General features: G+C 54.7%; 1 protein-coding gene and 2 long non-coding RNA genes across 5 annotated transcripts in view; 1 reads left to right on the top strand and 2 right to left on the bottom strand.

The window, feature by feature from the left end:
* The window catches only part of Vav2 (vav guanine nucleotide exchange factor 2), a 161,574-nt gene extending 159,931 nt beyond the window's left edge, over nucleotides 1–1,643 (bottom strand). The window contains exon 1 of one of the 3 annotated variants that reach the window (XM_046465435.2): nucleotides 1,042–1,643. In XM_046465435.2, coding sequence (XP_046321391.1) covers nucleotides 1,042–1,245 — 204 coding nt within the window. In that variant the 5' untranslated portion in view covers nucleotides 1,246–1,643. The remainder of the gene's footprint in view (nucleotides 1–1,041) is intronic. The other 2 variants (XM_046465434.2, XM_046465436.2) reach the window with 2 other exon arrangements.
* Nucleotides 1,644–11,955: 10,312 nt separating this feature from the next.
* Nucleotides 11,956–16,921, top strand: LOC131425008 (uncharacterized). The gene is made up of 2 exons (XR_009228753.1): nucleotides 11,956–12,785; nucleotides 15,154–16,921. It is a non-coding gene; the product is annotated as an uncharacterized LOC131425008 (long non-coding RNA).
* LOC124107553 (uncharacterized) lies at nucleotides 13,902–15,961 on the bottom strand. Its single transcript, XR_006856461.1, has 2 exons — nucleotides 15,596–15,961; nucleotides 13,902–15,314 (listed from the first exon to the last, which is right to left on the bottom strand). It is a non-coding gene; the product is annotated as an uncharacterized LOC124107553 (long non-coding RNA).
* Nucleotides 16,922–18,609: the final 1,688 nt, after the last annotated feature.

The raw sequence follows: 18,609 nt of genomic DNA, 5'->3' as shown, positions 1-18,609 counted from the left end.
TCTCAGAAAGGCAGTCACTGCCAAAGGGCAGAGGCTGCAGCCGGCTGGAATGTTACCACGAGTGACTCACTGCACCCTCCCTCCCAGACACTGCATTTCCCCAAGTACCCTGGTAAATGGCCACTGTCCACAGAGTTGCCCAACCAGCTGGGACAGGGGCTGCTGGGCTGGCCAATAGGTCACTCCTGGGCAGTCCTGGCTGGATGCAGGACACCCGTAGGTCCACATGGCCTCCCGGATCCCTTCAAAGCCCTCTTGGATAGGGGATCCACGATTCTGCTTAACTCTCAGCCAAGTTCCCTTTAAGGGGGCAAGAAAAGCTGCTAGGACCATGGGAGCGGACATTTTCCTGCCCAGCCCTGCAGCCACACGGGTGCCTCCGCAGCGTCAAAGGCCACACTTGAGGGCCTGAGGGGAGATGGTGAAGAAATGATGTGGGCTCAGCCACTGCGTTGAGGGCCCCAGAGGCTCGCTCCCGGCTCAGGTCTTGGAGGAGGGCTAGGGGGCGGCGCCCAGTCCACCGGCTGGGTCCGTCCGGAGGGCCCCCGCCCCGCCGCGCACCGTAAGCTCCCCGCTCGCCCTCCACTGGCCCCAGCTCCAAGCGCGAAGCCCAAACCGCAGCCCAGGCGCAGCCACCGGTGCGGCAGCCTGCCCGAGGGCGGCAGGGACACTCGCAGGGCCGGAGTGCCCAGGCCCCGGAGCGGGGCGGCAGTGCTCGGCGCCCCACGGGACTGGAGATTCCCTCCAGCCCGGGAAGCGGAGAGGGAAACCGGCTCAGCGGGGGAGCAGTATCCGCCCGCGGCGGAGACGCGCCCCAGGCTTGGGGGACTTTGGCCAACTTCGTGCCTCCGGGGGTCGTCGCTCGAAGCCGGCTTGAAGGCCGGGGACGCGCCCCCTCTTCACCAGCCCTCCCGCCGCCCATCGACGTCCCCAACCCAGCGCCCCGACCAATGTGCCCGGCCTCCCATAGCCGCGACCTTGGCGTTCCGTTGTGCGCGTCACCGGAGCCCAGGGCCCCTCCCGCCGCGTCCAGACCCTCACCTGGGACATCTGCGGCCGGAAGTTGATGTCCTTGAGGTCGATGGAGCCGGGGGAGAGGTTGTGCAGTAGCTGGCACAGGAGGACGCCGTCGCGCAGCGCCTGCGCCAGGTCGAAGACCACGGCCGAGGGCCACACCACCCGGTGGTTGGGCGGCAGGACCTTGCAGTCGATCAGCCAGCGGCCGCATTGCCGCCACTGCTCCATGGCGCCCGGGCGCCCGCGGCTCGCTGCGGCCGCTGGGCCGGCTCGCTCAGGGCAGCGCTCGGGCCAAAGTGCGGCGGCCGCGGGGCATCCCGCCCGCCCGCACGGGGCTCAGCGGCCGGGGCGGGGCTTCGCGCAGGCGGCCCCGGGTCCCCGCTGCGCCGCCGCGCGTCCCTCCTCTTCCTCTTCTTCCTCCTCCTTCTCCTCCTCCTCGGGTTCCTCGCGGGCCGCTGCTCCCACCCACGTGCGGGCACCGGGCAGCGCGTGGGATCCCCCTTCACACACACAAGTCCGCTCGGGCCCCGGGCCGGGCTCCACGCCGCCCGCCGCAGCAGCGCTCCGCGATCCGCCCCGCCAGGCGCCGCATTCTGCGCTCCGGGCGCCCCTCGGCGGCCGCCGCTCCTGCCCCGCCCGAGACAAAGGCCCGCGGGTCGCTCGCTCCGCGTGTCCCGCGCCTGGGCCGCCCGCGCCGCCGCCGCTTTGTTCGCCCCGCCCGCCGGCTCCGCGCTCCGCGCCGGGCGATCGGACTCCCGCGGCTCGGCTGCTCCGGGACGCGGGGGGCGCGGGGGCGCGGCCACGCCGGGCGGGGTCGGGGGCGGGGCCGGCACCCTCGCCTGGCGCCTCCCCGCCGCCAAGCGCCGCCCCCGCCCCCCCACTTCCTGCCCCGCCGCCGCCGGCGAAAGTTGCGGAGAGCGAGGGCTGCGGCGCAGGCACCAGGCCCGCACTTCGTCCGAGCGGTACCCGGACGTTTGGGGAGCTCCTCACCCAGCTGGAGCGACCTCGCCTGAGGAGTGATGGCCAGGTCGCAGCGCCTGCGCTCCCCGTGTGCCTCTGGACCTCCGTGGAGGTCAGGAGGGAGGGGCGCCCTCGCACGGCCTTTCGGAAAGTACAGACCCGCGAGGGCGCACCAGCTGGGCGCACCGGCTGGGCAGAGGCTTCTCGCCGATGGGCATGTCAAGCTGCCTCTGCGGGATAATTCAAGGCAAGGATCACATGCGCCCAGGTCTCCTCAAAGCCTCCTTCCCGTCCTCCGCCCTAGCCAGAGCCCAAGGACGGCCCTAAGGAGCATGCAACCGAGAAAAAATATGTGTCGTAAGCCGCAGAGGGAAGAAGACCGGCACACGAGGTGCAGGCAGCCCCTGGGGTTGGGCGGGACAACAGTGTTCCATCCCCGCTGGCGTCGTGTGACAGTGGGAGGAGCGTCAAGAACGTAAATATTATGTTCTGTGACTGAAATTATGAGGATCAGGGTTCAGCTTTCCAGAGCACTGGTTCTTCTTGATGTGCTGCGGAGCCCTGAGCAAGTCTGAACCCTTCTTTGAGAATGGTTTCACCAACAGAGTGACCAGGCTGAACCCTGGGTCTGTATTAGCTGGGCAACCACCCAGTGGCCCAGCCCCCCTCTCCCTTGGCTGGACTGGACAGGGTCAGAACAGGATGGCCCCCCCTTCTCACTGCAAGTCCAGAGAGGGTCCCTTACACCCAGGGAACCTCCACCAGGTCCTGTCCTGTGAATGGCCTCTGCAGAATCAGTCTTGCCTTCCCACCTGAAGAGGAAGCATGAGGGTCAGGCCAGAGATCTGGCCCATGGGAAGGTCAAGAAGAAATCCACCCCCAACAAGTCAAATGACAGGTGAGCTGCAGCTGTCCAGTAGGGCATCTGCCTCTGAGTGAACGGAGGCACCTTTGTGAACAGCTACAGGGAAGCCACCTCCCTCAGGGAGGAGGGTTCAGTTGTCCTCAGCCAAGGCACTGGGCTGCTGGGGAACAGACAGACCCCTCCAACCTGTCCCTGAGATATTGCAAATACTAGAGCCAGGCCAGAGCTTCAGTCTGATCCAATAGTCTGGCAGGGGTCCTCTAGGGGGAAATTCCTGCCTCCCCTTCAACAGTGAGGGGGACCCCCACTCACTCCCTCACACTTGCTCATGAGGAATGAACTGTATAAATTATCCAGAGGCCTGGCCCAGTGCCAGGGGAGTAGGGGCTTCTCTCATAGCCCCTTTCCTAGGCTCCATGCTAGCACTGCCCCATTCAGGTCTCCAGGTAGCTCTCTCAGCAAGAAAGGGGCCTCTGTCCTCCTCCCTTGGCTTTCCTGCTTGGGCAGAGAACTAAGGCCACACCAGGTCTGGGACAGAGGCGCACCATGGACAGTGCAGATGTTCTTCTGCTGCCCCCTGGTGGTGCTGAGGATAGAGCCACGCAGGCCACCCAGGGGCTCCCAGGAGAGGCAGTCTTGAGGAGCCATGATCTGCAGGTTAATCTGGAGAATAGCCAAGTCAGGAGACCAGGCCTCGCTGCTAGGCCATTCACAAGACCTCCCTGGTTCCCAGTTCCTGACCTGGACAGGAGGTTCTGCTGGGGATGGACGAGAATGAAGGAATGGAAACTACTCCCAGTGTTTGCTCTGGGAGCAAGGAGCTGGTCGAAACTGCAGACTCAAAGCTCGGTAGGTAGGGAAGGCTAACAAGTGAATACTGTTTCAGAAACCCCACCCCACCTGTTTGCAGGCCTTCCCCGGGGCACAGGGCCTCCAGGGGGCGAGAGTCCTCCCGGACCCCTGCACCTTTGAGATGGGCTCCCGGGGAGCCACATACACAGACTACCAGTGAAGTCTCCCAGCCAGGTTGAGCAGATGAAACCCTGGGGGGATGCCAGCCCAGTTCCCCAAATGTGAAGGAGGGCTGCAGGCCACGGGAGAGGTTGCAAGAAGGAGCACACATAGGAGCAGGTGGCCTGGCTTCCAGAAAGAACCTAGGCTTAGATCTGACAATTCAAGATGACGCCTGCTTATGGCAAAGAGAGATGATGAGAAGGAGAGTTCCACCTAGCGGACCTAAGTGTACCTGGAGCGCACGTCAGCCCTAAACACCAAGGAGACCTGGGGTTTGGTTGGGGAATCCTGGGCATTGAACCACAACAGCAACATTGTCCTGGGTACTGTCACTCTCCCCAACATCAACCCATCAGCAAGTCCCAGTGACCACTTTTCCATCTTGCCTAGTTCCTGACCACTCCTGGCCCCTCCACCGCCAAGGTCTAGACCCCCTCCTTAGGTTCCTCAACAGAAATCACCTGCTTCCACATCACAGGGCGTTTGCACCTGCTATCCCTCTGCCTGGGACTCTTCCCCTGAGAGTAGCCTGGACAGGGTTACAGCTGGCAGAACCAGAATTGGGACCCAGGTCTGAACATGAAGCCCATCCTCTCCAAGACCTCCAGCTGAGAGACTGGCTTTTGTTTTAGCAATGATATGGTTTCAAGGGAGTCAGCACAAGAGAAATCCAAGTGCATGCTGGCCAGCTCTGCCCCTGGACTTCTGCAGAGAGTCGTCTAATCCGAGGGCAGCACGGGGACCAGTTTCTGAGCAGGAATGCAATAGAGCCTGTCTTCATGTATCACAAGTGATGGGGCTTCAGCAAGGGCTTGGACACTCCGGGCACACCTGCCCATCCACACTGTGCCTTTCTATACGGGCTCCTCAGAGAACCAGGCGCTTTTTCAACCCAGGATTCCCCAACCAAACCCCAGCACTCACTGAAGGGCTCAGTCCTTTTCATCAAAAGGGCCACAGCTGAGGGATCCCTCGTCCCACAACCAGATCCAAGGAGCAAGGGAAGCTTGTCCTTCAGAGGAGCTCTACCAAGATCAGGGTCTTACCCTCCACTCACGCCCCACCCTCCCCTGCACCATCCCTCCCATATCCTTCCACCTCTTCTCCCACCTCTCTCTACCCATCCCTCAGCTCATCCCTCCCTCCAGCCCACTCTCCATCCCTCTTCCTCCCTCCATCAATCCTCCTGTCCCTGAATTTATCCATCCTTCCATCTACCCCTCCAACCCACATCCCTCCATTCATCCTCCGTCTACAAAATATTTACTGAGCCTCAGCGTTGCTGTGTGGAAAGGGAAGTGAGTATTTTCACTCTTCCCACCATGACTGGGGGAAGGAATTTTTCTCGCGTCCAAACCACATGAACACACACATTTTGCAAATTCTGTTTGAAGCTACATCATGCATGGTTACAGCTACATCAGCTGTCACAATTTCCCGGGAAATTATAGGTGTAGAAAAAGACCATCTGGCCCACCATGCCGTCAGTGTGCCTGGCTGGGATGGTGGGTGTGCGGTTTCTTACATTTCATTTGAAAATGCAAAATATAGACTTTTTACTGCTAGTCACATCACCTTTCAAAATTAAGTCAAATGCCACCATCCATGCCTTGTACCCTCAACTATGGCCTCTGAGGTCTTTGCTGCCATGTACCAGTGCTTGGGACTACCTGAGGCTTTCCTTGCTTCTAAGAGGGCCTGGTCCTTGACCCAGGCTGTAGGGAAGGGAGGACAGGTCTCCAGGGTGACACTCACTGGGTCGGCATGAGGTCCAGTGGCAAGGAGCAGAGACACTGCAATTTCTACAGGAGCCCTCTGGTCACAGCACCTAACAAGTGGCAGGTAAAGAGGGAGGAGGGCCAAGCCCGGGTCAGCTGCCGCTGAGCATGTCAGGCAGCTCAGCTGAGCCTACTCTGACTGATGGAAGTGCTGGCTTGATTGTCAGAGAGGCAGCACTGATGGGAACACAGGCAGGGAGAGCCTGGCCCTGAGCCTCACCCTGGTGTCCTGTGTCCAGGGCCACCCTCCAACCCAGTAAGGAGGTGCCCAGTCCTGGGCCCTTCTAGGTCTCCTCTAACCATTGCCACCTCTAGGGCAGTAAGTTGGCAAACCAAAGAGATGTGCCAACCTCACCTGATGGACCACCTCCGTGATGGACCACAGCGCTGCAACATTTTTGTCACCCAATACCCCTGAACCACCACCCAGCCCCACCACCCCCGCCCTGGCAACCACTAATCTGTTCTCCACTCCCCATGCCATGCCCATCCAGGGCACTTCGCATCAATGAAGTCACCATGTGTGGCCGGTGGGTGGCTCTTCACCCAACACAATGCCATGCTTCACTCAGGCTGTAGCAAATACCAGTAGGAACGTCCTTAATTCATCCTAAGTGCAATCAACTCTGATAATACATATTTTTAATCCAATAGTCAACTATTTTCATTTTAATGTGTAAACAATAAAAAATTATCAAGAGACTCTTTACATCCCTTCTTCAGTCTTCAAAATTTTGTATTCTGTGTTTATACTAGAGTACTTTTAAATTGAACCCTAAAGCATGAGATCTATATTTAGGTTGCATAAATCTCACAGTTAAAAAAAATAGATTCTCATGCCCAAATTGTTTAAAATATACTTAAAAGTTTGCCAAAAATGAAATTGAATATTGATTTTTCTCAATTAATTAAACTGAGCAGTGAGTCTACTCAGGAAACATGTATCTCCCAAAACCCAACTTGATCACGGCCTCTTGAGGAAACCATCTCCTGGCCTCCTAAGTGTCCTCTACACCTTGCTTGGAGACCCTGTGCTGTCCACTTGGGTGTAAGGTGACCTCCTCCCTGACTCCCCAGCACATAGCACAATGTGCAGCATGAGTCCATACCTCCACCCACTCACCCACCATCCATCCATCCACCCACCCATCTATCGACCCATCCATCTATCCATCCACTCACCCGTCATCCGCCCTCCATGTGTCCATCCATCATCCATCTACCCACCCATCCACCCACTGCTCATTCATTTACCCACCTGCCCATCCATCCACCCACCCTGCCTATCCATCTATCCACCCATGTGTCCACCCACTCATCCATCTATCTATCCATCTACTCACTTGCCCACCTACCCATCCATCTACCCACCCTCCTATGCACCCTCCTACCCGCCCACTTACCTCCCCACGCATCCACACATCCATCTATCCATGTACCCACCCACTCATCCATCCACCATGCATCTATCTATCCTTCTATCCCTCTAGCCCATCCATCAAGAAAATGCTTCCTGAGCACCTACCATGGGGAGACTGGGGACAACACAGAGCTGGCTCAGGATTGCCCGAGTCAGGAAGGAGGTGTCAGATGTGTAGGGACAGCAGAGACTGCAGGTCCTGGCCACTTGCCTCCTGGGTGGCCTAGAGAGCACCATGTTGTTTCTGAGCGGAACCCAGCCCCTGCAACGCTCGCCCTCCCCCCTACATATCCTGAGCTTCATCCTGATGCCACATGTCAACCTCTGCAAACCTAGCAGAGGCCCCTATGAATGAGCCACGCAGGGCCACCAGCTGGCAGGCACTGGGGGAGGGAGCTGCCAGGGCCACCGCAGGTTTCTTGGCTCCACCTGGTGGGAGAAGATAAGGATCCAACTACAGCTTCTGTTGGGCCCACGGCCGGCTCAAGCCCCTTCAAGGTGGAAGTGGCCTGGTCAGGATGGAGAGGCCAGTAGGGGAGTTCTTCTGGGACTTGGAACCTCTCAGGAGTAACCTCCAAGGTCTGGCATCTCTAGCCTGTGCTTGGGGCTGGCCCTAGGAGGATAGGGGCTCCCTCAGAGGGAAAAGGCCAAGGAGGGCTCTCCTGCGCACTCTGGGCCCTTGGGTGGGTGGTCTGTGCCCAGCCTCAACGTCACCTGTGTGTAAAGGGCTGGCAGTGTGCCCAGGGCAGAGGCTGCATGGCTCATGTCCTGAGACGATGCCCTACCCCAGCACTTAGGGAGTCCTGGTTCTGGGGGTTTCCTAGGAAAAAAATCTCACGGTCTCCTGTTTGATCCCAGGGAACCCAGGGCACCCTCCCGCAGAACTTTTTTCCTTATTTTCTTCCACTTCCCCAGCTGTCCAAGCCCCCATGGGTTGACTGGCAGAAGGTAGACTGTTTCTCATGGAAATCAGTGGAGGTCCATGGGACCACTGTGCCCTGCCACAGGGGTGGATGATTGGGAAGTGCTTGTCCCAGGCACTCTGCCCTGCTCCCCGCTGTTCCTCACCAGGGACCTTTGACTAAGCCTGACCCAGCTGGCATGGGTCCTCCAGCCTGTCACTGCCTCATGCAAGCTTGGGGGTGACCCTCAGGGGTTCCCACTCACACACCCAACTCTGGGACCCAACACAAGTCAGCTCCATGGTGGCACACACATCCTCCAACACCAATAGGAGCCAGCGCCCCCACCAGAGGGACATTTTAACTTGAGTCTCGCCAGGCAACACACCATTATTATTTCTCCTTCCCCTGACCTCCTGTCTCTTGATCTGTCTGGTGCCTATCACATGCCTATAATCCCAGTGACTCGGGAGGCAGAGGCAGGAGGATCGCAAATTTGAGGACAGCCTCAGCAACTTAGCAAGACCCTGTCTCAAAAATAAATTTAAAGAAGAAAAGAAAAGAAAAAATATCTACCCACCCTCCTATGCACCCTCCTACCCGCCCACTTACCTCCGCATGCATCCACACATCCATCTATCCATGTACCCACCCACTCATCCATCCACCATGTGTCTATCTATCCTTCTATCCCTCTAGCCCATCCATCAAGAAAATGCTTCCTGAGCACCTACCATGGGGAGACTGGAGACATATCTTCACATAAACCCCAAACATCTATTTCCAGGGCTGGGCACTCGGTGATCTTTGCTGACAGCTAATGGCACCAGACACCTACAACCCAACGACCAAGCCTCCTACCATATTGGCCAAAGAATGGCAAGGAACCCCTTCAAGCCACAGTCCAGGAGGGGCCTGACGCCTGCTAGCCACCCCAACCACCTCTCCTTCCAGCAAAGCCGATCCTGCTGGGCCCCCAGTGTCCAGTGCTGTCCTGCCCAGTCCTCTTTCTGAGCCGTTGGTGCCCAGAGGGCTCAGGGAAGTCACCTGTGGCCAGCTCTCAGGGACTGGCCGCCTTTGCCCAGCTGGTTGCTGGCCGTGGGCAGAGGGCTGGATCCTTGGTAAGAAACAGCAACCACCCCTGCCTCTCCAAGGTGGAAAGATGAGCTACCTCAGAAAAGGACATTGCGGTGGCTGTGTATTTCAGATGCTGCTACGGTTGGGCAGGGAGCGGGGTGGCCCTAAGAACCCTAGAAATGCATGGCGGCTGCAGGGAGCGCCAATACACCCAAGGACAAGGACAGCAGCAGACTGCAGAGGGTGACCCAGCCCCCTTCCAGGCAGAGGAAGGAAAGCTAGGTGGCCCGGAGGCAGGCACAGAGGGACACTTCATTTGCCCTGGCTCTAGCTGCGAGAAGCCGGCCCACATCACAACTGCGGGGCCTGAGCTCCCCAGCCCAGCGCCAGGCCTGACTGGGGAGGCTGGACCCCAAGACCTGGACGGGATGCCAAGGACAGCACCCTGGGAAATCCTCAGTGCTGATCCCCTGAAATAGGCAGAGCCCGTACAGCCCTGCCTGGAGGCCACCCAGAGCTCAGGCCCTGGGAGGCCACACCTCTGCCTCGGGCCACAGAACCTATGCCCAGAACTAAACTTCAGGACATCTTAGGTTTTATTCTCCTTCTTGAGCCATTTTTTAAAATCCCACCACAGAGCCATATCAGAACTCTCAGGCCCCTTATTCCTCTCCTCCTGTACTATTCCTCTTCCTCCTCCCCCTCTCCTTCTTCCTCTTTCCCTCCATTTCTGGGTTCTCCAGAGACTGTGATTGAGCTCAACTTCCCAGATGACCAGAGGGGAAATTTTAATTCAATATTTTGCCTTTTTTCCTCATTCCCCAAACAAGCAGTATTTTCATTGCTTCTAGTCATGACCTAGCCAAAGAATCGATCCCAGAATCACCCCCAAACCATCGACCCCATAATCACCAATTGCTATGTTAGGGTTTACAGTGGAGTGAATGTTGGACCCCAAAAAGATATGCCTCATCATATCCCTGACCTCTGAGAGTGTGATCTTATTTGGAAAAAGGGTCTTTGCTGATGTAATTAACCTAGGATTTTGAGATGAAAGGATCATCCTAGATTATCTGAATAAGCCTGAAATCCAATGATGCATCCTTACAATGAACACATGGAGGCTGGGGTGCAGCCCATGGCAGGGCACTTGCTAGAGATGCACAGAAAAGAAGGAGCCGTGGGACCCCAGAGGCAGAGGCAGAGAAGAAGCCACAAGCCGAGGAAGTCCAGCCATCCCAGCAACCACCAGCAGCCAGGAGGGAGGCCAGAACAAAATCCCCCCCAGGCCTTGCCAGCATACTTAAGGCCCAGGTTTGATCCCCGTCACTGAAAAAGAATCCCCCGGAACCTCAGCAGGGAGGGAGACCCTGTCTGCAAATTAATTTTAGACTTCTTATAACAATGGCCCCTTTCATGCTGCTGGGCCCTTGGCAGCTTACTTTAAAACTAACCTCTTTTCCCTTCCTCTCCCCCCTCTTCCCCTCCCCATCCACAGAAGAAGCAAGATTGACATTCTCCTGTGCCAAGTCCAGTTATCTGCCCTTCCACTCACTGTCCACGGGAATAAAGGGACTCCAGACCTGGGGACTGGAACAACAGCTCTTTCAAGGACACAAGTTAAACATTAATCAGATCCACCAATAATGCTACCTGGAAAACAGACCTTGTGTCCCTCTTTGTGAAAGCCGCCTGTCCCCTGGCAGTCAGCACAGCAGCCTCTGTGGACACCAGTCCTTGTTGCCCTTCTCCTTTGCTAGCATAGTGAAAAAATCTTTATTTTTTTTCTTCCTTTTTCTAAAAACTCCTTATTATTCCCAGAGACTTGGAAAACTGAGGCAGCAGGATCACAAATTCAAAGCCAGCCTCAGAACTTAGCAAGGCCCTCAGAAGCTTAGGAGACCCTGTCTAAAAAAAAAAGAAAAAGAAAAGAAAAAAGAAAAAAAGGCTGGGTATGTGGCTCAGTGATAGAGCATCCCTGAATTCAATCCCCAATACCAAAATAAAAACCTGTGGACTGACAGGCAGGTTCTCTGTCCCTTGCACACACCTTCATGATATTAGGGCAGAATGGGCCTTGAGCTAACTGGGGTAGACCCTCCTGCTCTAAAGGGAAAACGCTGTCTCTGTAGGGAGTGTGAGACAGGCCTGGGGACACTGAACACCATAAAGTTTGCTATTTTTAACAAGAATCAGATGGGTTTGGGTTTGTTTTGTCTTTTGGTTCTGGGGATTGATTCCAGGGATGCTTAACCACTGAGCCACATCCCCAGCCCTTTTTTATATATTTTATTTAGAGACAGAGTCTTGCTGAGTTGCTAAGGACCTTGTGAAGTTGCTGAGGCTGGCTTTGAACTCAAGATCCTCCTGCCTCAGCCTCCCAAGCTGCTGGGATTACAGGCATGTGCCACCGCACCTGGCTTTAGCTACAAGCCATTGGATACTCTCCTGAGCTGCAAAATAGTTTATTCTGACAGTTTCTGTCCATTTTTCCTTAGCAGAGCTGGGAGTCCGTGCTCACGGTACCCACTGGTGTCCCTGTGCATACAAGGCAGGCACTCTACCAGCTGAGCTGTGTCCCCAGCCTGAGCACACTTTTTGGTTTGTTTGTTTCCAGTGCTGGGGATCACGCCAGGCCCCTGAACGTGCTTGGCTAGTGCTCCACCACCATCCAGAACTCTCTTTTAAAAACTGCTGTGTTGGACTGGGGTTGTGGCTCAGTGGTAGAGCGGTCACCTAGCATGTGAGAGACCCTGGGTTCGATCCTCAGCACCACATAAAAATAAATAAATAAATAAATAAATGTACTTAAACTACACCTAAAAATTTTTTAAAAAAGGAAAACACACTGTGTTGAGATGTAACTCACATACCATGTGATCCGCCTGTTTGTTCAACCCGAGGCTCTGCAGCACAGTCTCGGGGCTGTGTGACATCACGTTGATTTCAGAGCCTGACTGAGCCTCCCGAGCCCTGTCCCTTTGCTCCCATTCTCCTCCACGCTGTCTCGCAGCCTAAGCTGCCACTAACCCCTCCGCCTCCGCCTCCGCCTCAGAGAGCTCTTTGCCTCTTCTCCTAAAGAGTCCACGCGTGCTTAACAGGTCATGGGTACCCTGTGGCGGGGGAGATGGAGGCTCAGCCCTGACAACAACACGGACTCCCTGGTCACTGCCTGACCGGCCATCACTGAGCGCCAGCGTGGCGCCACCACCTGTGGAAGCAGCCCGCAGGGGCGGCCGCCAGAGGCACAGACTTCGCCCACGTGGAGGGATGACGATCATTCTCACTGGAATAGCCGTGCAGCCATCCCTGCCCTGGACTCCTCCATCCTGTGCTCGGGAATGTCTGCTGACCACCACAGTCGTTCTCTGTGACATGGATCCACAAGGATCTCACTCTTGAGCAAGATGTGCCACAATGGCCTCTGCCCAGGGAAGTCGCCAGCCTCTCCACGGGCCCTGCCACCCAGAAGAGCCTGTGCAGTAGGCTGACCCCTGGGGAGTTTGGTGTGCACCCCTGGGGGACACCACCAAACCACCATGTGAGGCTGGAGGTCCTCTCTCCTGGATGAAGCTCATGCTTGAACCAGAGGCGGACCGGAGCCAGCTGCAGTGAGCTCTGCGCATGACACCTCCGCTGCTCGCTGGCCTCTTGACTGTGTGCACACTTGTCTCTAGCTACTCTTTTACCCCTCATTCCCCTGTTGAGGTCGGTGACTGTTGCTGAAAGTTAACTTTGCGGTTTAGTCTCAGGTAAGAGCATATCTGGGCAGGAGAGATAAAAAGAGCAATTCACAGCCCAGAAGAGGGAGCTCAGACTGGGGACTCACCGCTCTTTCCTGCGGTGGGGGAGGACAGACTGTTCCACACCTGTAGGAAAGTAGTTGTGTCCTGTGAGGTACAAAATTGTTTTGCTTTTGAAATGTGGAAGTACAAATCCATGACGAAATGTATACATGGAAAGGATAGATCGAGGGGTGGACTTGCCAGGTGCCATTGCCTGTCACCTCGGGCCCTTCACCCAAACACGTCTCTGTGCATCTCTTATGCTCTGCTCTGTGATGCAGGGACAGGCACCCTGCAAACCTCAGTGACCCTTGGCCGGTGCGTGTTCAGCTCCATCAGAAGGGAGCTAGGTGTCGCCTTGCGGAGGAATGGGAGCGGCCACCTGTCTCTCTTCCGTCTGCTCCCGGGGGCCACGTCCCCTGGACTCCCTCACCTCGGGAGCAGCAGGGTGCTTCCTGCTCCCTTGTGCCTTGTTTCCTAAAGCAGTCGAATCTAGTTTGTAGTTTACCCAACGTGCACAAGATCCACTTTATCGTGTCGCCCCACTCAGGGACACCAGCCCCAACTCTCTGGCGCCTTCCTCTGAGCTCCAGGTCCAGACCTCCCAGGACCCTCTTTAGAGCTTTAGAGTTTTACAAAGTAGTTGGGTTCATCCCCCGCCCCCCAAAAAAAAAAACTCATATAGGCATGGAATTCGATTTCAGCTCATCATCCTCCCCTTTTCCCTCCTATCTCCTCCCCTGGGAGGCTGCTCTCAACCAAAGACCCCAAGACAGCCAGCACACCCCCCTGGGGTCCCACCTCTGTCTCTTCAAGTTTCCATTAATCCAACCTCTTGCACTGGTCCCCATCCTTAGGGGTGGTGGTGGTTATCTGTTGCGTTTGCTATCTTTAAGATGTATTCAAGTTCTTTTTTATTCTGGAAGTTATATATTGAACAGCTTTGGACTTATATATTATTTCTTATATTAACTGCTCTCTGTCCAAATGAAAGGTATACTTGCTTTCATCCAGCAGGACTCCGACTGATGTAAGTCCCTTATCAATCACATTTATTTGCAAACCAAGAAATCACAAACAAGGTTAAAGCAAAGATCCTTTTATTCTGGATATACTTTTCAAACCCAGTTGAACTAGAGTGAATGAACGCTCCACAGAGGTGGAGCAGGTCTGAGGCTTTCCTAACAAAAAGGAACAGTCTTTAGAGAAGTTAAACAGGACTGAGGTAACCCTGGAACTTGGACACCAACTCGGTCCTGGTTGGTTGTAAATTTTCTAAGTCCAGCTGAAGAGGCAGACTGGTCAATTTAGTGTTTCTCAACCTTGTAAAGTATTGTTAGCTTCCAGAAAAGTATTCCCTCTGGAAGGTCCAGCTCTAGAAAATTTACCCCTTTGGGAAACTTTCAAAAGCTCACAGAAGAACTTTTGCTCTTTACTTTTTGACCATTCTGCAGCCATCTTCCCTTTTACCTGGCTGATTACGAATTTCTTTCTCACACTCGGCGGCTTTCCTTTTCACTCCTGAGAAGGATATTTTGAATAAGCTTTTATGATCTTAGAGTGGCTTCCGAGTCGCAGAAAAGCCTCGGGGACGGTGAGAGTTCCCATGAGCCCCCACCCAATGTTCTGCATGAGGTGGTCTTGCAATAGCCGGGCCCACTTGGTACCACTCAGGAGCCCACAGGGACACAGCAGCACTCACTGAAGTCAGGCTTTATCGGGACTTCCTCAGTTCCACCCATGTCCTCCTTCTGCCTCAGGACCCCAGGCCACACATGGCCTTAGTCACCCCACCTCCTGGGCCCCTCTAGACCACCAGATTCTCAGACTTTCCCAGCTTTTTTGGTTTTCTGTTTGTTTGTTGTTGGGCTTTTTTCGTTTTGTTTGGTTTTGGCTTTTGTAAAACACGTTCAAGATTTTACTTTACTTTTCTATTGGATGATTTACATACTTACCTCACCTTTTCTTTAAGTTAGTGCCACAGTATTCCATAATAAACTACTTTAAATCCTGATTCGGTCGAGATTGGAATGAAATGGCAAAAAAAAAAAAAAAAAAATTAACCTCCTGTTGCTTTTTTAAAACCCAACCCCCGGGCTGGGGAGGTATCTCGTGGCAGAGCCTCACCTAGCCTGCTTGCTGGAGGCCCTGGGATCCATGCCCAATACCACAAAAACAAACAACAAGCCATTTCACCAATTATATTCCAGCAAAAACACACAGTCTGCTCCGTGGTGCAGAGCTTCCTGGGGACCAGCCTTCTCCTCCACCAGGCAAGGGGCAGCGCGGGTCAGCCCCTCAACACACTGGAAGGGGGTCTCCACTTATTTTTCAGGAGGCCCAGATAGGAGACCGTCTAGAAATCCGGGCTCCACCCAGCTCCTAGCGCACACTCACGACCAGCCTGCTTGCTCGCCTGGTGAACAGGCCCCGGAGGGATGCATGCCATCCGCAGTGACGGTGTCTTGTCCCCCGCTGGAGCCCTCCGTGGCTGACCTGTAGGCCAGATGCTCTGCTCTGGATAGTCCGCCTTGGGGACAAAGGCGAGCAGCCAGGTGGGGTCATCCTGGCTAAGAGCAGCGGGCAGCAGTCCTGCCAGCTGTTCTCCGAGACAATGATGCACACTCAGAGTGGAAGGACATCGGTTGCCAGAGTTGCAAACTGCGCGCTTTTCGAGGCCTGGGCAATGACCCTGGCCAGGCGGCTCCCACCGCAGAAGCTGGCCCGCGGGGCCCGCCCCGCACCATGGCCACAGTGCTCAGTGGAACAGAAGATACCTTGCAGCTCCGCCTGGCCTCGTCCACTTCCCTGGCGCGGACAGGAAACCCTGCCTGCGAGGTCCCAGGTCCTGCTGCCCGCCGGCGCTGGAGCCAGAAGCCTTTTAACTTTCAGCGTGCGCTCTGCAGCAGCACTTCCCGGGAGCGCCTGTCCTGGAGACTGGCCTCCGCACACCCTTCTTCCAGCTGCAGACTGGAGGCCTCGCGCGGTCCGCTCTGGACACCGGCTCTTGCGCATGCTCCTTGAACGCCGGGGTTGGGGAGTGGGGGGCGCCACAGGCGGGGCTTGGGGCTGGGCGTGGAGGACTCTGGCTAGCCAGGCCCAGCCGGCCCGGGCAGGCTGTGTGGCGGAGGCCTGGGCCGAACCTCACCTTTCTTTGCCCGCCCTCCCTCGCTGTCCTCTCCACCTCCTTGCCTTCCCCCTTCTCCCCTCCTCTCCCTTCCCCCAACTCCCTTCTCCTCCTCCTTCTCTCTCTAGGTTTTCGTTTTCCTTTTTTCAGTACTGGGGCTTGAACCCTGAAGCGCTCTACCACTGACCACATCTCCAGCCCTTTTTATTATTTATTTTGAGACAGGATCTTGCTGACTTGCTGAGGCTGGCCTCGAACTTGTGACCCTCCCTCCTCAGCCTCCTGGGTTTCGGGGACCATAGGAATGAGCCCGGTTCCTGAACTGCACAGAAGACGGGCAGAGGCAGGAGCACTGGCGGCTCACGGAGGGTACAGGCCTCCAGGGGTCATGGCTGGTGCTGACCCTGAGCATGACTGCCGTCAGGTTTTTCCCTGTACAGAGATCCTGCCTCCTGCTACCCCTACCGCATCCCGTGGGAGCAAGTCAGCTCACGCAGCCTACATGGAGGAAGACAGAACATGTGCAAACTTTATTTGGAATTCTTCTCCACGGAGTTCTGCCATCCTTCAATCAGCCTTTCCCAGGAGTACTGCCTGCTGTTTTGGAAAATGGTGTTAAAAACCAAGATTCCTCACAATCCTCGCGGCGGGGTGTCACTGCTCCTAAGTGCCTTGGGAGCCAGGGCCTTTAGTGCAGCGAGCTGCTTTGGGAACCCATCAGTCAGTATGTCCCACGTACGTCGACATGCAACCCTCTCCATCTAACTGGGATTCCTTGTCGCAGAGCACTCTGACCTCTTTCCCTTGCTGGTGGCAATGTGGGCTACAACCCCAAGAACCCTGGGCTGCCCTCCCAAAAGTAACCCCAGGGTGCAGGCCTGGCTGTACTGAGTACTTACCGCTGGCCCCTGGGAGTAAAGGCTGTTTTTGGTTATCATGCTCTTATTAAAGGCATTAAGCTCTTTTCTGACCCCAAGTTCAGGAAAGCATCTTCTGTTACCTTGTAAGTTTTCTGTTATTTCTCTGTTCACATTTAGAGCTGTAGTTCACCAAGAATTTATTTTTGTATATTTTGATACCATTGAGGGTGGAGATTTGGGGTTTTATTTTTTTGTTTTGTTTTTGGTTTTGTTCTGGTAATGGGGGTTGAACCGTGGGCCACTCAACCACTGAGCCACATCTCCAGCCCATTGTTTGTATTTTATTTAGAAACAGGGTCTCATTGAGTTGTTAAGGGCCCTACTATGTTGTTGAGGCCGGCTCTGAACTCCTGTCTCAGCCGTTGTGCCCAGCTAAGGTGGAGGTTTTTTTCCCATGTGGATAACCAATTATCTCAGGGCCACTGATTGAGGGAATCTGTCCTTTCCCAGGCCTTGTAGATCCCGCTCTATGATGAATCAAATCTCCAGTAGTATGTGGGTCTCTTGCAGGGTTTCTATTCTGTTTCACTGACTGGGCTGCACATCTGTGCTTTCATATCACACAATCTTTTTGCAAGTTTCTAATAAGTCTTAAACTCTAGAGAGGCAAACTGCTCTTTCTTTCTTCCTTCCTTCCTTCCTTCCTTTCCTGGGGCTTGAACCCAGGAAGACTTAACCACTGAGCCACATCCTCAGCTTTTTTTATTTTTTATTTTGAGACAAGTTCTTGCTAAATTGTTTAGGACCTTGCTAAGTTGCTGAGGTTGGTCTCAAACTTGCCATCCTCCTGCCTCAGCCTCTCAAGTTGCTGGGATTACAGGTGTGTGCTGCTATGCTGGTATTTTTCTTCTTCACGGGTATTTTGGGCTGGGAAACATACTGAATTTCAAAATAATTTTTTAAAAAACAGCTAAAGTTGTAGTTCAGTGACAGAGCAAAACTGGATTCAATTCCTCAAACGAAAAAAAAATCAAAAATAAATGCTGAGGGTTTTTTTTTTTCGTAAAAATCCTAAGCATTTTTGTTAGATTATTACTAGGCATAATGTATTTTCATGTTATTATAAAATGTATATTTGTATTTCCAAATTGTTTCTTCCTGGCATTTGGAATTTCAAAGCTGATTTTATATATTAATTTTCTATCTAGCAACATTGCATATCTGCCATATTGATTTTAATAATTCATCTGAGATTCTCTTTATTTCTTCTGTTCCAATCTTTACATAAATTTTCTTTATTTCTTCTTTTTGTTGTACTGAGATTGAGCTCAGGCGTGCCCCACCCTCCAGGGATACTCCAGCCCTTTTTATTTTTAATTCTGAGGTAAGCTCTCCCCAGGGGCCTCCAACTTGCCATCCTCCTGCCTCGGCCTCAGGTATAGCTGATGACAAGCGGGGCACCTCACCCAGCTATATATTTATTTTAGTGGCCTCTGTTAAACCAAAACTCCCTAAAATAAAAGGATCTGTTGAGCCATTATGGATGCTCACAAACAAGGGCCACATCCTGAGCAGGCTCCTGCGGCTCCCAGCAGCTGGAGCTCCAGTGGTCAGAACCGTGTCCCCGGACCTAGAGCTGAGAGTGCTTGGGGAACTTGGGAAGGAGAGCAGCAGTACTTCCCACTGAACCCTCAATGGCGGTGGACCAGGGGGCGGGATGACCCTGGGTGGGGACAGCTTTGGGAGGGAAGGCAGAGCCCTGGGAGAAGTGGTGCTCCTGGGTTGGTGCAGGTTGATCTCTGGA

The sequence above is a fragment of the Marmota monax genome, unplaced genomic scaffold, assembly GCF_021218885.2.
Source record: "Marmota monax isolate L192 unplaced genomic scaffold, Marmota_monax_Labrador192_F-V1.1 WCK01_AAM20220418_F8-fsc00167, whole genome shotgun sequence".
Classification (NCBI taxonomy): domain Eukaryota; kingdom Metazoa; phylum Chordata; class Mammalia; order Rodentia; family Sciuridae; genus Marmota; species Marmota monax.
The sequence above is the reverse complement of the archived record's forward strand: the minus strand, read 5'-3'. Positions and strand labels throughout refer to the sequence as shown.